Consider the following 21,220-nt stretch of genomic DNA (forward strand, 5'->3'; position numbering starts at 1 on the left):
TATAAAGTAAGGCCGAAATTACGTTTTATATAGTAAATATTGAAACCTCTTGACTTCTTTATATGTTGGATTTTTTTTTAATGACATTTTTGGCTTACTGTAAAAATTATGCACACATAGAGTTGTCCGTCTTAGGTAAAATAAGTCAACCATACTTCCTAAACCTACTTGGAGTTATCCAAACAAAAAAAAAAGGAGTAGCCGTGTGTAGATTACGATAGGAACGTATTGAATGATTAGGTAAGAAGCGAGATATTATTTATTTTTAGACGAGTAAAACTTGCTTAATTGGTGAATCTTTTTTAATTTTAACCCTTTTTTCGTCATTTATACATTTAATTGGTGGGTTAAAAATTCGAATCGTATTAGAGAATAAGAAGAAAAAGAGGGATATTTGCTTTTTGAGCACAATTTTTGTGTGGATGATCAATTCTTGATGCAAGGTGCCAACTATAATGTTAGGTCAATTGGAACTATCAACTAAAATAGAACTCTCTAAATTTAGAACATGCCATTTGCTCGGACTCACTTGCTTTATTAATTTTTTGTCGTCAAGTCCTAAGCTTCAATATAAAATTCAATCAAGTCTACATCTTTCACCAATCCTTTTGTCCCATTATGCCACAGTGCAAGAAAAATTCAATTTTAATACAATGCAACTTATCTAGATCCTCTATTGAATTTGGGCAGTTTGTGAAACAATTCAAAAAAAATAAAAAAATTGTGAAAAGTGACGTTATGAAGCCTTAAATATGACTAGTACTATACGTTTGCCCCCCGCCCTTTTTTTTTTTTTTTTTTTTGTTGATGTAATTTAATTTTCTGAAGTTGTCTGTGTCATCTATCAAATTCGAACGTTAGTAATAACTTCCATTTAGTATGAAATAGCCAATTTCAACAATAGTAATAAGAAAGAAATGTTGGGACCTTTAATTTGTTCAAAACCAATTATGATAGTGGGCCTTATGGTGTCATTAATAGTAATATTTTGGGCCAACATCATGGAAATTCAGCCTCAGCCTTTGTCATGTATGAGTAATTATCTCAAGATCCTTGACCAACAATGCATCAGTCATTATAATTGATTTTGAATTCAGAAATTTAATTTATTAAACAAGTGATCAGTGAGTCCACTGTTCTTTATGTTGTACTACATATATAGTTCAAATTCAGAGCTTAAGATTCACGATTGGTGTGATCATGTGGCACGTTAAGTAGATATTTCGATCAAAATCATTTGTGCTACACAAATCAACTAACTATCAAAGTTGTTTTATACTCAAGTACGCCATAATTTGCTAGTAATACGATTTCGATTGTTATATGTTTAGAAGAATTATTGGCAATTAGAAGGTGCCCAATTGCAAAAAGGTAGTAAAAACATTCACTTTAGCTTTGTAAATAGGCCCACGGTAGAGGAGAAAAGACAACTCTAGAGGTAAAGAACCTTTTATCGTGCCCCAATACATTTTAATCGTCTTTATATGAAAAAGACACAACTTTGGGGAAAAAGAAGGGATTAAAAGAGTGGAAAACTTTGGTTGAGGCCTTGAAAGTTTGGACTTTAAGAAAAGAAGGAAACATGTCATTTTCCATCTTGCTTGCTCAATTGTCAATCGGTTACCATCATTAATCACCTATATCACAATCATCACGGCTATCATATTTTTTGCAAGATTTTAAAATGTGTTTGATCAAACAAGAAGCGATTTAAATACAAATACTCTATTAATATTTTTCTTATATTTTAAATATTGATATTTAACAGGGAGGGTAATCACTCACCTCATAAGATCGCGTTATGATTGGCTTAAAAAGATGTGGTATTAGTCAAAAAGGGATAAGACTATACCACCTCCATTAATTTTCACTCTTCCAACTCATATCTTTATATTCTAATTTGCAATGATACCTTTCTCATTTTAAAAACGTTTCAAAGTATTTAACAAATATTCATTTAAACTATTATTTATAAATTTTGTAACACTCATGACTAAAAAATCATTTAACTGCTTAATTTATTTTTAGTAGCATAGACATGTAAAAATATAGTATAATTTTTACAAATTGAAACAGTAATTCTCCGTTCAGTTAGCTAACAATAACTGTTCATCATTAATGCAAAAGCGAAAGACCTTTTAAATAAAGAGGAAGGGGAGAGATTGTAGCAGTGTGTTAAGACAAATTAAAAATATGCACACATTCACGATTATATAAATAAAATGAGTAAAATTAGCAGAAGGTCGGACGAATGGCTATTCTCTATACAAAAATTTCCAATTGTTTTTCTTGTAAATACTTTCTCCACTTTCACGTGACACTGACCCATGTTCTAAGCCAGCTGCTCCCCAATAACTATATTTCCGAAAATGGTTCTTAATCTTCAAAATAATCATTTAAATAAGAAATACTTTACCCTATTTTGGAATTTTAGCATTTTTTTTTATAGCATATCGAGAATGAAATAACTAATTTTAAAGTAAATAATCGTAAAATAACTTATTTCCAGAGTCATTTAAGTTTGAAAAAAAGAAAGAAAAATGAGCACAATTTATTGCTTATGTAATCGTTAGAGGCCAAAATTAATGGACCATATTTGTCATTTTCTTTCTTCTTCACCCTACCCCTCGTTTTCCCACTTCACTCTTCTCCATAGTTCCTCACTGTCTCCGAAAATCCAGTCCATTTTTCAGACCTCCTTTCACGCACAACATGACAACAACAAACACTAAACTTGGCCTCTAGTCACTAAACCAAATCACTCGACAATTTTAGTTGCATAACTTGCAATGTCCCCATTGATGCTTCTGCTCTGTTTTCTTCTTCAACTAATCTACAGTTTCTACTTTTGTTCTTCTTCTTCTGCTGCTGCTACCTCTACCCCTTCTGCTCCATTCAACTCTTTGCTTCCCTCCGACGCTGTTTCTTTATTGTCATTCAAGTCAAAAGCTGACCTTGACAACAAGCTTCATTACACACTTAACGAGCGTTTTGATTACTGTCAATGGCGAGGAGTGAAATGTGTACAGGGTCGTGTTGTGCGTTTAGTTCTTCAAGGGTTTAGTCTCCGGGGTACTTTTCCGGTGAATAGTTTAACTCATCTTGACCAACTCCGAATCCTTAATCTTAGGAATAACTCACTTTCCGGTCCTATTCCTGATCTTTCCGGTCTTCCCAACCTCAAAACTCTGTTTCTTGATCATAATTTTTTCTCTGGAACTTTTCCCCTTTCTGTTCTTTCTATTCACCGTCTTGTTATTCTTGATCTTTCTCGGAACAATCTCACTGGTTCACTCCCTGTTAGGCTTACTGTTCTTGACCGGTTGAACTATCTGCGGCTTGATTCCAACTGGTTTAGCGGTTCGATTCCACCGTTGAACCAGACCCAACTCCAAATATTCAATGTGTCTAATAATAACCTCACTGGTCCAGTACCTGTTACTCCTACTCTGAAGAAATTTAACATACGCTCGTTCTTACGGAACCCTAGTCTTTGTGGTGAGGTTGTTGATAAGCCGTGCCGTTCGGCTCCGTTCTTTGATTCGCCTTCCTCTGCTGCCTCTCCGCCCACACCGCTATACCAAAACGCACAGTCACAGGGTATTCTTATTACTCCACCACCTCAGCACAAGCACAAAAAAGTTGGTGTCGTTTTGGGTTTTGTAGTTGGAACATTGATCTTGATTGCAGCTGTTCTCTGTCTTTTTGCTTTTGTGAAAAAGAGAAGAGAAGAAACTGAAACTGAATCAAAAGCAACAAAATGTACCATTGAGACCATCACTAATAGTGCGGCGAACGCAACGGTTTCTGAGCCAGATGATAGTAGCCAGGAGATTAAATTAGAAAAGGAAATGAAAGTGCTTCAAGCCCCCAAACAACAGATGAAGAGTGGAAATCTTATATTTTGTTCAGGGGAAACAGAGTTGTATTCTTTAGAACAACTAATGAGAGCATCAGCAGAGTTGCTTGGAAGAGGCACAATTGGAACAACGTATAAAGCTCTGATGGCTAGTCAGTTAATCGTTTCAGTGAAGCGATTGGATGCTGGTAAAACTTCGATTACGAGTGCAGAAGCGTTTGAGCAACACATGGAGTCAGTTGGGATGTTGAGGCACCCCAATTTGGTTGCAGTCAGAGCATACTTTCAGGCTAAACAAGAAAGGCTTGTTATCTATGATTATCAGCCTAATGGCAGTCTCTTCAATCTAATTCATGGTAAAGTTTCTAACTTTTTAATATATCATTACTAGTTCATCTGAAATGGATCAATGTTTATTTTTCATTTTTGGTAATTCTGCTAATTGGTCAATGTGAAGTCAATTTGGTGGACCTGTGATGGAGAAAAAAGTGGAAGAGTGAGTTGTCTGTGGCTACTGGCTAATCACTATCTAGCTTTTCTTTTTTCTTTACAGAAATTAGTTGTAGTGTTTTGGATCTTTCAGTGGTTGCTATGGTTGTAGTAGCAGGGGACTTTTTTAGCTTTTAGTGTGGATGCCTAACATGGCTCCCACTGAGTTCACTACCGACAATTGCAAAGTTTGTGTTTACAGGGCAGCCAAATAGTAATGTGTTTTAGTTTCAGGTTGTCACTGACTGACCGGTATGGGTTGATAGCATTATGTTCCTCAAATTTTTTTTATCATGCATTGAGGCAAATGGTCCTTGGCTCTTGCGTCTGTCTTTTTGGTATTTATGAGTATGTTTGCTTCTTCTTTAAGTTGAATAGGATGTTGACAGTAACTTTTTGGTGTTTTCCTTTTACTTGTCCAAATGTTCTCTGTTTCTTAAATATTAAATTTACTTCAAGTGAACGTTAACGTTGTTAGATAGAAGGATTAAGGGAAAGACCTAGAACATCCTTGGGAACTCTTAGTGTAGTGACAGAAATGGTATGAATTTGCTTAATTTACATTTTTTTGAATCCTAGGTATTGCATTTTTTGTATCCCCTTGTGATACGCTATCAAGAAATTGGGATTTCACTTTCATAGATTACTCTGCTCATGAAGATTGATTCCTCTATAATTCTCTGTGTTTAAGTGGTTGGTCTTTTCACCTAAAACCTGATAATCTGTTGTTCGTTTACTTATATATTGTGTTCAATTTTCTATTGTTCGTGGCAGGTTCAAGATCAACAAGGGCAAAGCCTCTTCACTGGACATCGTGTCTAAAAATAGCAGAAGATGTGGCTCAGGGCCTTGCTTACATCCATCAAGCGTCAAAGCTCACTCATGGCAACTTGAAATCCTCCAACGTCCTTCTAGGGTCTGATTTTGAGGCCTGTCTAACAGACTACTCCATCATCGCGCTTGCAGATATTTCTTCGGAGGATGATCCTGATTCAGCATTCTATAAAGCACCAGAAGTGCGCAAATCAGCACGAAGAGCCACACCAGGGTCTGACGTATATGCCTATGGCATTCTGTTATTAGAGCTTTTAACGGGTAAACCTCCATCTCAGCATCCCCATCTCTCTCCCCCTGATGTGCCAGATTGGGTTAGAGCTATGAGGGAGGATGATAATGAGGAGGATAGATGGCTTGCAATGCTAGTTGACCTTGCTAGTATATGTAGCTTGACATCACCAGAACAGAGACCAACAATGAGGCAAATCTTGAAAATGATACAAGATATAAAGGATAGTGCAATGGTGGAGAATAACAAAAGAGATGCACATAATGGATACTCATAGCTTCTTCTGAATTGCAGTTACATCATTAACCAGCGAGGGTACATGGTCAATTGTAAGTAAGTGTCATCTCCCCCTTGGCAAAGTGCCATTGATCGACAACATATCTGTAATTGAGTTTTGCTCAGATAGACCAAATGACTTATCATCTATAATGGTGCTTGTACCTTTACTACTCAGCAGTAAACACCTAAAACTGACAGGTTAAGGTCTATCTGCTAGAACATGGTCAACTTAGTCACTGAAGATTATGACACATTTTGTTCCCCTCGTCGAAATCCCTCTTTTTTGGTCACACAAACATATAGTGCCTATATTTTTAGGGCATATTGTAGTAGGTGGTTTTGGTTGTGATTCTTTTTCTAAAGAACTTCAAAATGTATTCGCTTTACCTTAATGGCAGAAGAATATTGTATAATCTTGAATGGTAAAGCTAACCCAAATTCTGAACTCTCCCTTCTATGCATGGTTGGTTAGTATCAACTTAGCAGGAGAAGAGTTGTTTAATGACTACACAACTCCCAAGGAAATAAGAATCGCCACAGGCTCTCAAACAAACAGATACGAGTAATTGATACATAATAATGGCTCACGGATTCAATAATTGTAACTTTTTCCATCACACGTTAATATCCAGCGAAGGTGCAAACAAAAGAAACAATGCTCCTTGACTAAAAATATTTCTTCTACTCTATTTTACTATATGATAGTGATTGATGAGAAATCGAACTGTTCTTTCTTGGACTATTTTCTCAAATGTTATTTAAAATTTATCAATCATTCTTCATTCATATAAGAAAGAGATATATGAATCAATCCGGAAATTACACAAAAAGTTAAAATGAACTAACATTACTAAACTTTATCATAGAGGGAGTGAAACATTTTATAATAGTGAACTAGATATCACATCAAACAATTTAATGTGTCCTTGGTGCAGGCAAAGACAAATTCCCAAAGGAATCAAAACGTACCAAAGACTTGCCAGTGAAAAATGTTCCCTTATTGTTACATTGGCATTTTCAGACGAACAACAAAAAAAGGAAGAAAACAGAAAGAACAGAGCTAATTTTGGATCCAAAACACACAGTATATTCCCTGGAGCAAGATTTTTGGCAGTTTTGCAAAAGAAAATAACTTTCAACACATTTAGATAACAATTTGCAGCTGTGCTTGTTCTACAGATATAGTCTATCAGAGATAAAAATCCTGTAGTTATAAATATTTACTTCTCCACTTAAACAAATACCAATCAGAATCACTAGCTGGAAGATTCCTTGTCCTCTATTGACAGCAAACATAGACGTACATTATAGAGCCACCACAACATTAGACCAACATTCTTTAAACAAGAGGTGGATACTGCTTAGACTGAAGGCGCACCCTCTTTCGGTACTCCAGAACATCCTGCAAGAACTCAGCAAATGAATGTGCGTCAAACAGGGAGAATAAAACTCCTATTCAGAACTTATACATCTTTCAACAGTTACAAGCATGACCAAGAAAAGACGCAATATGGACCTCTAAACTACTATTATTAACATCATCTACACAATGTCTGTCCCACTAATGAGATAACTACGAATCATTCTGCCATTTCCTAAATGTATTATTAGAATCTGAAATAATTCGAGAAAGAGAAATCGGAAGGTTCTGGAGCTCCCAAATGATGACGCACCAATCACTAATGCCTTTAACCTACTGCAAAAGCCGCCAGTATCTTTCTAATCTCCATGTGCAGGAACATTATTAGAATATTGTTTTATTAATTGAGACAGCAAGGGTAAAGGAAAGTATGTTCGATGGTTCATCTTAACATATTATAATGAAAAAAAAGTCTCTCACAGAAAAATAGACACAATTTAAGGATAACATCAAGAGCAGGAAATGAGTTTGTAAAAATGGAGAATTAACATTTTTTGAATCAAAATTACCTGAATAAACATATGATACCCTTCAGTTTGGGCAGGATCAGCAGGGTTTGGCTGATCTAACAAGTCCTGGATACCAACCAGTATCTGTTTCACAGTGATGGCTGGTCTCCACCCCTACACAAGAAAAAGAAAATAATAAGCCATCATACATTGAGCACAGTCAGTAAGCAGGCGAATACAAAGAAAGCATATAGCCCACATACACTATCTTCATTGAGGATCGACAAGCAAACTGTTCCAGATGGATAGACATTGGGATGGAAAAAGCCTGGTGGGAATTTACACTTTGGCGGTTTACTCGGATAATCTTCACTGAAGTGAATTGTGAGTGGATAACAACCACCTTCCCAATCAGTCTGCAAGCATTTAATTGTCGTTAGGAGAAACAATAACAGAAAGACAAAGACGAGTTCCCCTACATCAGACAAGCATAGTACTTTCATTAAAATAGGATAATGCTACAAGATTAGCAAGCATTATATGCTCTGATATGAGGGAAGCAGGGAAGAAACCAGAAGCATAAGAGAAGCACTCTGCAGCTTGCACGGTACATAAATCAATTGATCCATCTTAACATACATGTACTCTGCATGTTTACACTTGAAGTTTGACACTAATGCATCTACTAGGCATACACTATGTACTTCTATATGCAGAAAACCTTTTTACCACGTAGGAGTAAATAACAGAAAGCATACAACTTCTAATATGATGCCAACAACTCATAAAACTTAAGGCTTGCTACTGAACTGTGCTACTTCATATGACGAGGTTCGTAGTGTTAAAATTTGAATTATCCAACTTTTCCTTAGGGGAAAGGAACGGTCCAGGGTTACTTCCATTAACCCTGGATATATGAGGAAAGAAAAAGAAATCCCATAAAAGCTTTTCCATCTTCTATTTCTTTTTCTTCCCTCTCTTGAGGCTCTGAACTTTTCTGAAGGAAGTAGCGGTGATTTCTAGAACCTTCCCACTCATGTTCAAAAGGCGATTCACTAGAACAGGTTGAGTTTTCTATTTAGATATGCCTTCCGTTATATAAACTATTAAAGGAATATATAATTATTACCACATGCTGATAAAGTCATAGATATGGAGTTTGCTACCATTCTCGAAAAAAGAACTCAGAAATATGAAGTTCATGCCAAGAGTTTCAAATTGGGGGTGCAAAATTATATAGCAACAGAGGTAGACCCACATGCACCCGGTAACTTTTTTGAAAAAAGGGTATATATATATGTATAGATAGTTGATAAAACGATAATATATTTGATTTTGTGCACCCTAGTAACCAAAAGTCTTTTTGGTGCACTGGTCGAAGTCGCCATCTCGAACTGCGACTGCGCGAGTTCGATTCCCACAAAAGGTAACGTTTTTTTAACTTTAAAATCAACTTTTTCTTTAGAGTTAACCTCTTTTAAAATTGCTTATATTAAAACTCATTTTTGCGACCTCAACTGACCCCGCCCCACCCCCCTTTCTTAACTCCCTTTTTTTGTCATCTCATTCCTTTCCCTAGCACAATTCTAAACAAAATGTACGGCTGCTAGAAAATCTACAACTTACAAGTATCTCTGCATAAATTGGTAAGTTCTTCTTTTTAAGTGTTTTTTTTTTGGTAAGAATTTGTTGTTGATTCTTGTGATTTGAAATGGCTAGATTTTTGACGAAACATAATTCTTCTCAACCAAGTGCTAGTTTTAGAGACAATTCTTCGCGTTTTATAGATGAGTTTGATTTGCAGTCACTTAAACCGAATCCGAGAGAAAGAATATCCATTGAGGCCTAAGTAGGGAACACCAACAACTCAAAGCACCTCATCAACATCCCTCAAGGTCTTTTCAACAATTTTGAAAAGGAAGCAATACCAACAAGAAAAATACATTATGCATTGCCAAAAGCAAATGTTTGTTTGATAAAATCGCATAGCAATTTAAAAAAGCATCTCTATTAAAATAAGAAGATAGTCGGAATTCTGAGGCTATTAATGGATTGGGGTGTATTTTCTTTCTCCATGCTGCGAAAGACTCTGCATAATCACCAGCAGTACAAAATGCAAATAGCTATTCAAATAATCTCTATAAACTGTAGCATTTACAGGTATAAAATAAAACTAATGCTAAACTGCAGTAACAGAACAACTCAATTTCAGTCCATAAACCAAGGTACTTCAATCAAAACAACGCATCAACATATACTAAAAGTCAACCAAGATTAACCAAATTGTTTAACCCCTAAAATGGGTGTTCACTGAAGAAGGCTTCCCATGGTTTCCCCTCATCCTCACAAACAATTAAAGAACCAATCTTTCCCAATTCATAAGAAAGAAAACTGAACAAAGGCGAAGAATGAAAACACACCTCAGCTTTACCAGGGATAGTGCAGTGCCAAATCATCAAGTTCACTGACCCATCTGGAAGTGTCTCCGGCTTAGCAACAAAACCCTATACCCAAAATTCATCACAACAAACAAAACACAAAAACCAAAATTACAAAAATCAGAAACTATAAAACTGAAGAAAATCAAGAAAAGGGTCATGAAATCAAACATGGGGATGATTCTTTCTCCAAGCTTTGCGCTCCTCAGCAAGACGACCACGAGCAATCCCTCCCGACATTGTTGTTGTTCAAGGTTAATAACTAAATGAGCAGTGAACAATCTCTCAGAAGAGTTGTGTTTCTTCTTGGCTGCCCCCCCTTTTAAAAGGACAAAAAAAAAAAGGGAGAAGTGAAACGAGTCTGGAACCTGTAAAGTAGTAGTTGTGAGTGGCAGATTGAACGGTGGAGATTAATGGTGACAGAATTACCTAAATAGGATTAAGAAGAGGAGTAATGAAACTGTTGTCTTTTTTATTTTTATTTTTTTTGTTAGGTCGGGTCTCTTTTTATTAAATGGGTTTTGATAAAAGTCAAATGGATTCCGATTTTATTTGGAAAAAAAAGATTTCAATAAAATATTCTATTTCTAGCGTGAAAACCACGCCACTATGTACGATCACGTGGAAAACGTCAATGGTCCTGCTTTCGTTAGTCGCCACTGCTTATGGGGGCCTATGGGCCATTGTCACTTTTTTTCCCACCATATTCATCGTGGAGTTTGATTAAATTTAGATTCACGCAAAAAAGTCAAGTAATACTCACTTTTCTTGGGGTTTTCCACTGTATTTATAATCTATATTAGAGTCTGACTAAATTTGAATTCGCGTAGAAAGGTCAAGCAGTACTCACTTTTTTTTATTTTCAATTATATCCACATTAAAGTCCGACTAAATTTGGATTCAAGCAGAAAATCAAGCAGTACTCACTTTCTTTTTGGTTTTCCACGGTTATCCACATTGAAACCCGACTAAATTTAGATTCACGCAAAAAAATCAAAAGTAATATTTATCACTCCACCACAACACTTGTTGGTGGTCATTGTCACTTTTGTGCCCTTATTTTTATTGTTTACTCTATATGGAGTATAGGGTAAATATTTTTTCGAAGCGTAAATTTATATTTTGAGAAAAGATTTGCTATATTCTTTAATTTTGTTATTTAAAGTCGATATACAACTAATTATAAAAGTGATCTAGATATATTTCTATCGTTAGGAAAGCGATTCACATATATCTCTACTGTTACAAAAATGGATCTCATATATCATTCTCATCTAATTGAAGTAAAAAAAAGCAAATTGTAGTATATGATCTTTCTCTCTCACTTTTTTTTTTTACTTTTTTTAATATCATTATTTGAGTTTCTTATTTTTATTTGATTTTTTCTTTTATTCTCTAGTATAAACATGTGAAAAATTACAAAAAAACTGTGTGAGTGAAAAAAGAGAAAAAAATTAAAACAATTTTACAATTATATTGTAATTTATTGTTTGTATTTGTAAGAAAAATGGGTCATTTTATTATAACTTTATAAGAAAGTTAGTGAAAAAATAAATTTGACTATCAAAATAATAAATTTAAATTAACCGTTAAATCAAAGAAGTAAAAAAAATATGAACATGATTGAATATACCTTATATGAGTTATTTTTTAATTAAAAAAAATATTTTTCCACTTCCGAAAATAATATATGTGAGTCATTTGTATAATAATAATAAGATATGTATAAGCTACTTTTATAACAAGGTGCAAAGTTGAAGGATACATCACACCATTTTTCCTTATATTTTTACATCATAGTATCTCACAAGTTATACATATATCATTATGTTCAAGAAAAAAATATTTTCTACTAGATATAAATTTGATTTTTAAGAATAAAAAAATAAAATAAAAAACTTATTTGAAGGATAAAATTAAAAATTAACCCAATAAACGAGCAAATGATGTACTGATTTGTTGTTAGCGACTTTACCAAAGTCTAAATACAAGACCACAAGAGTGATTATTTTCTTAAGGGGTCAGCCTACTTATCATAAATTCTTAGTTGGGCTCACTCGATCTTAGCCCAAACCACTACACTTGGTTGTTAAAGTGGGTCATTTACGTTTTTCTCTTATTTTGTGCTAGTCTTTCACTTGCATCGTGATAAACAATTTTTTAAAGACATAAATTTATATGTACATATATTAATATCTCATTAGTGATGAGTGGATATGATTTTAGTTTCTAAAGGACGTGTGCTTTATTAGGCATAAGATTAACTGTTAATGGACAAAAATTTAAGACTAATTCATTCGAATAATAAAATTAAAGATCAATTCATTTAAAGGATAAAACGTATAATTTTATGACTAAATAAAGAAATATTTTGATAATGCATATTATGTCTAATCTTCACTTTGGTCATGCATATTTTTTTAGGAAAAACTTCATAATATGGCAAACATTCATATATATTCAAGAAAAATAACTATATTTTATTTTTTTCATGTTATATGGATATAATTAGACTATAAATAGCAAAGTTAATTATGTACAAATAAATAATTTTTTATATGTATAACTAATATAATAAATAAATATTAAATAGGAAAGTAATTATTGAATGTCTAATTAATTATGGCAGACACATTTGTGATCTTTTCCCATGTTTACCATCATCAAATTTTTCTCTTTCATCAATATTCATACATCATATACTTTCTGATTTTTTCCCCTGAAATTCATTCAAATTCAAGATCCATTACATCATTGCAGGAGCGATTTTTGTGATTTTGTATCCATTAGATATCTTCTAATTGCATATTTATCTCATTTTTATGAACATTATATATCTACACATCTACACTTTCTTCTATTTTCATAGGGTTTTGATTCAAGAATTTGTTTATCCATTTCAATGGTTGAAATTGATACTCCAAGGAGGGTTACGAGAGATATACATTTATTTGACAAATTATTGGATGAACTACATTCTTTTGATTTGTGTATTACTCAACAAGAAGTCAAAATTTCAGGCTCTATTACTGCAATGGAGAACGAAAGAAGAACAAAAAAGGTTAATGACCATATATCCTTAAATCTGCTTGAAGAAATCGAACATGAAAAATTAGTAAAGAGGAAAAAAGGTTCAAAAGTGAAAACTAATCTTGTGATTCAAATGGGTCTGAAAAAAGAGCAGTCGAGCAGGAACAAGAGGAAAATGAAATTGAGATTTGTATGCTTTATTTTTTTTAGTTTAATGTCATTTACTTATATATCTCAACACATGTATTGTGTGCCATTGTCATTATATTATGGATTGTCTTCTTGTATTGAAATTGTGTGAAAATTTGATTTCGTATGTATATAGTTGTTAAAAAATGAGTACAAGAAGAACATGAACAAAAAAGAGATTAAGGGTTCTTTGATTGTCAATTTTGTATATAGTAGAATACTTATGTACATAGACATTTGTATTATTATATAACCACAAGTTAAATTGTTGATCTGTGAATACAATTCTATTTGAATACATAAGTACTCTGTCAAATTTTAAAAGTTGATTAAGGAATTCAAGTATAGTTGGATACATCAATACAATATTGTTGGCCTTTTCAAAATTTTATTTACAAGAATACTTATACAGTTTGATACCCACAAATTGTATATTTTTTTGCTCATGTGTCTAATGTATTCATACTTATACAGTTTTATGCCCACAAATTGTATCTTTATTGCTCGTTTGTCTAATGTATTCATATTTTTGCTTAACAACGGTGTTGAAATGTATCCATATTTATATACATAAATACTTGTATTGTTTTATAAGCACAAGTTGAAATGTTGATTTGCGAATACAACTATATCTAGATAGATAAGTACTATATCCAAGATAAAAAGTTGATTAGGGAATACAAGTATAGTTGTATTCAACGTATTCATTTTTGTGTTTAACAACAACGTATTCATTGTATTCTATATTGGTGTATTCATTTTTTGTTTAACAACTAGTGTATCTTTTGCCATGTAGTTCACCTAATTCAAAATCGAAATACTTAACCTTCATTCACAAATTCAACAATTTGCTTACATACAATAACTTGAATTAACAAAAAAAAATTATTAATACCTTCACGACGCCAAAATAAGAATTATGGAGACAACAAGAAAATTGAGTATGATGTATCACATTTTTTGTTAAACTGATAAAGAATATGATATGATATGTCTTTAAATGAGTAATTTTCAGTTATAAAGTTAATTATGGGAAGTTGCTCATTGTATGGACGTAATGTAAGGATAGTGGGTTATATTTAGAGTCAATTCCTTTTTTAGTTTGTTGTACTTAAAGATGTATTAATGTATAAATAAAAAAATAAAAAAAACTATACAAAAATACAACGAAAAAGTGATATAAATTGTAGTCATTTATTGTAAATAGCATACTTATAGCTATTGGTATTCATTAACCCTATAAATATAGTTATTTTTGTAAGTTGCTCAATTTATTTTTTGAAGTATTTGGTGTATAAGAACTTGATGCATGTTTGGTTCATGTGATAAAAGGTGAAGATGCATCAAAACGAATGATTATCAAAACTTATTTTCGAATGTACGATAAAAGAAATCATATTAGATGATTCCCCACCTCGTCATTTCTTTGTATGCATGAAGGTTATCATCACCATCCCATTGAAGATGGTTTATGTCACTTAACATAAATGATGAATATCAAAATGTTCTATTTAAAATGTCTTATTTTATCTTGTTTAGTTCGTAATATCCTTCTTCAATAGTTATTTTGTTCGTATCCAGGGGCGGATTTAAGTAAGCTTATGGAGTATCACGTGACATTACTTCCTCAAGAAAATTTGCTAAATATATATACGATTAAAAAGGAAAAACAAATAAAAGGGATCTATACCGCAAGGTGACACTCCTTAAACAAAAGTTGTGTGAAACTTCAAAACTAGGTTATTTGGATACATTTAAAAAGGAAAAAGCTCAATAAAAAAAAGTTATAAATATTTATTTTTAAAAAGGTATAGTACTATATATATTTTGTTTTTCATTTTTAAAGATAACACGATAAAAAATTATACGTATGTCACCGTACATTCTCTCTGTCTTTTCTGTTTGTATGCATCTTTAAAAAATATTAACATTCATAATCGCTACGGTCTACATTATTTATAAGTTTTTTTTCTCTAATTAGTTTTAAGAATTGAATGACATCTTAATTAGAGAACATTTTTTGAAACAATTTTTAAAGAACAAACATATAAAACAAGAGAACACAAGTTATTTTAGGATGAAAAATGGCTAATATTAAAAGAACAAATAGCTATAAAATTGAGGGATCAAAGTAGAAAAGTTATCGCCGGACTTGCAACACGGAGCACCAAATAGGGCAAAATCCGACGCAGTGATTAGTCTCCGTAGTGTTCTCCAATGGACGAAATTGCCCAGTACTATCAATACCCCTATTATCAAACTCCGCCACCACCACCAGTCCCTCCGCCGCCGCCGCCTGGCACCACACTTCACGCGCTGCCGCCGGTGGTGGTCCAACCACTTCCTATTCCGCAATACCATCACCCCCACCATCCATCCGCCCCCCTTCTTTATCCTCAGGATTCGCACGGCGATGTTCGAACTCTCTTCATTGCTGGGCTCCCTGAAGATGTCAAGCCTCGAGAAATTTACAACCTCTTTCGAGAATTCGCAGGCTATGAATCTTCTCATCTCCGTAGCCAAACTTCTAGTAATTCTCAGGTATTTACATTTATTGGCGCAAACTAATGCGAATGCTTTTTAAGTGTCATACACATTTAACTGGGCTCAATTAGAGCGAATTGGATATAGAGGATTTATACTTTATAAACAATCCCAGATAGTTAGGTATTTAGTGTGAATAGAGCGGAAGGGATGCATAAGATTTATCCTATATAACCCATCACTTTTGCAGTGTATGATTATATAGTATTGGTTAACTCCAAGCACAATTCAGTTGTCTATGAGAAAAAGAGAGAAAAAAATATCCATGGAAGAGCTTCAGGGTTGTATTTCCTGGTGGAAATTCTGCTTTTGGAGTTCGATTCACATAGTTTTAGGAAACATAGATGAGCCTTCAGTGCAGGCCGTCGAAAGGCGACAAGAGTCTCCTCGCCACAAGGGTCTGCCTCGCCTTGGCGAGGCAAGCGGGTGAGACGCTCGCCTTTTTAAAGTGCGGCGCCAATTAATACCATACAATTAAAATATTTAATTGCATTTATCAATAATCAAAATCTCAATAGTAATAACATATTAGCAAATATTTCAATTCAAAAACTGAAAATAGATAGTACATACAAAAGTCTAGAAAGTGAATTAGAAAAAAACAGAACAAAAGTCAAAACAGTGAGAAAGAAAACAGAGGTAGAAGTAAGTCTGAAGAAGAAGGAGGAAAATGAAATCTAAAGAAGAAATCATAAGAAGGAAAGAAGAAATACGTATTGGTTAGACTTTGGAGTCGCTGGAAAAGTTTGGTTGGTCTCCGCATAAGTCTAGTCGAGTCAACTGGTTGGAGTCGCAGTCTAAGAGTGCAACCATGCAAATTTGCAAAGAAAATCCTAAAATTACCTTTAACTTTTAAAACCCTAAATTGGTCACCTTTTTTTAACCAAAAGCTAATAGGCGATGAAGGGTCGCCTCACCTCGCCTCTCGCCATTGACGACGAGGCGATCACCTTTCACAACAGTGCTTCAGTGATTGCAAAATCTAGGTGTATTCACATAGCCCATAGAAACCTAGAATTCTCGAAAGTACAGCTAAAGTTCCAAATTTAGACTTCTTGTAGAGATATTGAAGAATATCGGGTATGGCATTCACTTTGCATAGGTGAAGGTAAAACTAGATAGGTGCTTCTGTGAACCCGACCAGCAAAGATGCTAGCTTTCTCATAGGATAAAATTCCTTCAACTAATACATTATCTGTTTACCTTACGATTATAAGTGCTATTGCTAGTATTATTGGCTATGGCTTTGCAAGCTTTAATCTTTGTTGGACACTGCAGCAAAAGGGTTTCTCGTAACCACATTTTCTGGTTATAAAATGTTATTGGATCTACAGTTAACTTCTTTCAGTTGCTTCACACTATCGTCTTTGCTCTTCTCATATATAAGTCTGACACAACTGTTGTCTGATGCATTGTTTGGTTTCTGTCAGCCATTTGCTTTTGCCGTCTTTGCAGATCAGCATTCAGCACTTATGGCAATGTATGAACTGAATGTAAGGCCCTTTTCTGATATTTGAATAAATGATTGCTTCCTTCCTAGTCCAATGTCCCTGGTTTGGATAATTGTGTAACCATATAGGGCCACTAGTTTACTTTTTGTCTTTTAGAAAAAAAGTACAAAGATCCTTTTAAATTTCAGTTTACCTAATGTGAGTAAACCTTACACAATTTGGAGTACTAGACATTATGTTTGGACATCATACTAAAGAAGGGTGAGCATTCTAATGAGGATTGCACATTACCTTATACAAAAGATGAACACACGCATAAGAGAAGAAAGATGACTATAGTTGTCTTTTGCTTCTTATAGTGGATGCTTAGTAATAATGCAGTGGCTGTGGACTATCCAAACTTGAAAGGAGAATGGCTCGAAGAATGTTGAAGATGGAATCTTTGCCCTGATCTCAAAATTGAATGAAGTTTAGCCTGAGAGGGATGGCATCTAATGTCATCTTATTTTGCACTTGACAAGTATTACTCTATGTTTTAGAGAGCTAGTTCTCTTCTGTTAGATGTGTAAGTTGACCTGCCTGAAACATGAAGAAAGCTGAAAAGAATGAGGGTTAGTGCATAGTTCTAATCCCTTTTTTGTGTCAGTTTTTTGCGTTGGACATATATAGGCACAGATTTCTTCCTTCATTCACAGTATTTGGTCATGAATTTGTTAATTAACAAATAGATTATGATGTTAGGAAGGAGTCTAATTGCTTTGCTTCCAAATGTGTCCAGGGAATGGTTTTTGACTTTGAGAAAGATTCCAAATTGTACATTGAGCTTGCTAAATCAAATTCAAAGTCTAAGAGGTTACGGCCAGGTCGGTTGCGAGTGAATTTCATTTGTTGGTTAAATTATTGGAATTAATTCTACTCAGGCCGTCACAAATTTGTTTGATTTAAACCACAGATGATGGAAGGCCAGTATCAGAGAAGAGGATTAAAGGTTCTGCTGCTATTTCTAGAGACAGTGGTACTGGTATAATATCTGCCTCTATAGCATTTTACACTCCCTTCCTTTGAATTTGTACATGCATGAAAATCTGCAAGTTTGTAGGCCATCATGTCATCTACATACGAACCAATTTGCTTTAGAGATGTTTTTTTTGCCGGTCACATTTTAACTAATTTGATGTTATTTAAGGATGTAACTGCTCGTCAGTCACTGCAAAGCACTTTATCTAAATGCTCACTTTGCACATGTTTTGCACGCTTGGGCACTAGCAGGTTTTGGCAGCATTCACATGCCTGGAATGGGTAATTCTGCTTACAACACAATTGGTTATCCACCTACACAAAGGTCATCTGCACTACTTAAGCACACTTTTGTTACTCAATTGATTCCTTCTGACTAAGAATGCTCCAAGTACTTGTACTTCTAGCTGGAAGGTCGAGAGCCAGATAGAAATAGTTTCTGTATTCCCTGTTCCATGAAGTTAGGGTATTGAATCTTAGTATTGTATGGATCTTGTGTATGATCTCTATTCCAAATTGTAATTTTCTTTTTGTTTGGTGATTCAGTCAGGGAAAGTTTGATGGTAGAGTTGGGAATCAAGCTGCCTCTAAAACGGTAAGGTGTCTGATACATGGTCCATCGCTTGTTCTTCTGAATGTGCCAGTCTAAATCGCTGATAATTTGGTTGGTTGTTCTGTTAGTTCGATCTATAATTTCAGCATGTATTTGGAAAATATCTTTGCCGACTTTTAAGGCATTTTTCTTTGAAATCTAATTTTTTATGGCTCTGGTTAGTTACATATCAGGTGACAAGCTTGTATTTGAAGTCCTAGTTGAATCCTATGATTGATAAACTAATCAACAAGTTTAAACTGGAGGTGTTGTACGATTAGTTAATCTGTATGGGCCTTTGATATGTAGGTTTTGCTCGTGCTTTTAAATGATTGTTGATGTCATGAAGTGCATCATAGTTATGATTCATAACATTAAGATCGAAGCACTTTCTACAGCTTTCCAAATTTTTTTCTGGTAGAAGTGCAAACATTGCATCTTCTTCTAAAAATTCAGCATTTTAAATTGTCTCCCAGTCTTCGATTCCGAAGTTTCTTCTTTGGTAATGTAATGATCACTCATGACCTTAAATTTAACAGGCAGCTGAGCCATGTCCAACACTCTTCATTGCTAATCTGGGCCAAAGTTGTACTGAGCAAGAACTGATTCAAGTATTTTCAAGGTTTTGATTAGATTGCTTTTTAGTTCTAACGACTAAAGCACTTGGTATACTGGATGGTTATGTGCTTTCTTGACATTTTCAGATTTCGGGGGTTTTTAAAGTTGAAGATGCAGAGTACGTATGGAGCTCCTGTTGCATTTGTCGACTTTCAGGTAAAGTTAACTCTCCTCTTCTGAAGTGGCAGTTGCTCAACTCATTCGCACACGTCTTCTGCACGTCCTTTATCTTTTTATCTTTTTTTTTTGTTGATAATGATAAGATGTCTTTTATTTTTTTAAGTGCATCTTCATCCCTAAACCAACACCATTTTCTTTCTATTCTTCTGATTCATTACCCCCTTTTTCATTGAGCTAAATCCTTAGCCAGTTAACAAGGATTTAGGAGTCGTTTGGTTTGAATTCAAGTTATGACGGGATTAGTTATGATGGGATAAGTTATATTGAGAATATTTTTTATTGAGTGTTTGGTGTGTTGTATTCAAAATAATAGGCTTTGCATAAATTTAAAGAACAATTTATTTGTTTATAAAAATACCCTTCATGAATGTGAAAAGTGATGTATAAAAAAGGTTTTAAAGGATATTTTTTGTCATTTACTTATTTTATCCCGGGATAAGTTATCCCGGGATTACTATACCACCCAAGGGGAGGGATAACTTATCCCGGTACTAATTATTAATCCTGGGATAAGTTATCCCGGACATGCCAACCAAACAACAAATTAAGTGACACTACAATTTAATCCCATGACTATTTTGTGTAATCCTTCACACCAAACGACACCTTAGTACATGTTCTGTCCTGCAGTCTCAGCAATCTTAATTTGGAGGTTCATATGCATCTCCTAGTTACATTCTTCAAGAAAACATTAAGCACAGGACAACTGTTGCATTTTCATTTAAGTAATTGTTTGATTGCAGAACGTCCTACCCTAGATTTCACCGATCTGTTATCTTGATAAAGTTGTCTTTCCCTTACGAAGAAATTTAGTGCTTCTAACTCCCTATACAACCCTTACCGTGCCCAATAGAAGGGGTTGGTGGGGAAGGTGCCAATGGGTACAACTATTGGAAGCAGTAACTATTATCTTTATTGTGTTTGTCTTCTTTTGGTCTGCTACAACATCAAGGTCTAAATAATCTGCTGCATATCAAGTTCAAATACTCGAATAAATAGAGGTCGAATTTGAAATTAATCCATATTTCCAGGACACTGCCAGCTCAACCGAGGCATTGAGTCATCTTCAAGGGACCATTCTACACTCTTCGTCTGGAGAGGGCATGCGACTGGAGTATCCTTTCATCAATTCTTTTGGTTTCTCTGAACCCCAACCCTTAGTTCTCTTTGATTTTTTTCTGCTTTTGCATTATAATTTTCCTTGACGACATATTTAGATATGCAAAATCACGGATGGGATTGCGAAGTAAGAAATCAAGGTAAATGCTTTGGGACTACAACAAAGATCCAGTCGAGCAACGCCATTAACAAATAACAATGTATCATTTGCTTGGTTGTGTACTGAGAATGGTTTAAATTATTACGTTCTTGTTCACATGTAATGTTTTCTTTATTTATTTATTTTCTTTCGTTTGGAGGTCGATACTGCGAAATACACATTTTTCTTTTGTCAAAGTTTCTTCTTCAATATGTGAAAGTTACTTATTATTTTCCCTTTGCTGCCGTCTGTCCCCTTTCTCTATTGTCTCATCAACTAGGGGGCATTTGTCATATGCACCTAACTATATTTATACTATATAGTTTGAGTTTTCTCAAGAA

At 34.2% G+C, this 21,220-nt stretch overlaps 3 protein-coding genes across 6 annotated transcripts; 2 read left to right on the forward strand and 1 right to left on the reverse strand.

Annotated features, from left to right (window-relative positions):
- Positions 1-2,592: 2,592 nt before the first annotated feature.
- Positions 2,593-6,130, forward strand: LOC125848571 (probable inactive receptor kinase At5g67200). The gene is made up of 2 exons (XM_049528452.1): positions 2,593-4,215; positions 5,123-6,130. Exons 1-2 carry the CDS (start codon positions 2,790-2,792, stop codon positions 5,689-5,691), a joined length of 1,995 nt encoding a protein of 664 aa, XP_049384409.1. The 5' UTR covers positions 2,593-2,789; the 3' UTR covers positions 5,692-6,130.
- A 692-nt stretch (positions 6,131-6,822) lies between these two features.
- Positions 6,823-10,348, reverse strand: LOC125848843 (SUMO-conjugating enzyme SCE1-like). The gene is made up of 5 exons (XM_049528787.1): positions 10,172-10,348; positions 9,983-10,066; positions 7,826-7,978; positions 7,623-7,736; positions 6,823-7,095 (listed from the first exon to the last, which is right to left on the reverse strand). The coding sequence occupies exons 1-5, from the start codon at positions 10,238-10,240 to the stop codon at positions 7,033-7,035; spliced, it is 483 nt and encodes a 160-aa protein (XP_049384744.1). The 5' UTR covers positions 10,241-10,348; the 3' UTR covers positions 6,823-7,032.
- Positions 10,349-15,312: 4,964 nt separating this feature from the next.
- On the forward strand, positions 15,313-21,112 carry LOC125848889 (uncharacterized). Of its 4 annotated transcripts, none has more exons than XM_049528854.1 (10): positions 15,313-15,760; positions 17,194-17,256; positions 17,993-18,077; positions 18,167-18,235; positions 18,484-18,556; positions 18,778-18,826; positions 19,363-19,445; positions 19,528-19,597; positions 20,653-20,735; positions 20,839-21,112. In XM_049528854.1, exons 1-10 carry the CDS (start codon positions 15,437-15,439, stop codon positions 20,882-20,884), a joined length of 945 nt encoding a protein of 314 aa, XP_049384811.1. In that variant the 5' UTR covers positions 15,313-15,436; the 3' UTR covers positions 20,885-21,112. The 4 variants fall into 4 exon arrangements, with proteins under 4 accessions (XP_049384811.1, XP_049384810.1, XP_049384812.1 ...); XM_049528853.1 differs by having other exon boundaries at positions 15,325-15,760; positions 18,481-18,556; XM_049528855.1 differs by lacking the exon at positions 17,194-17,256 and having other exon boundaries at positions 15,339-15,760; positions 18,481-18,556.
- The last annotated feature ends 108 nt before the right edge of the window (positions 21,113-21,220 follow it).

The sequence above is a fragment of the Solanum stenotomum genome, chromosome 12 (genome assembly GCF_019186545.1).
Source record: "Solanum stenotomum isolate F172 chromosome 12, ASM1918654v1, whole genome shotgun sequence".
Taxonomy (NCBI): Eukaryota; Viridiplantae; Streptophyta; class Magnoliopsida; order Solanales; family Solanaceae; genus Solanum; species Solanum stenotomum.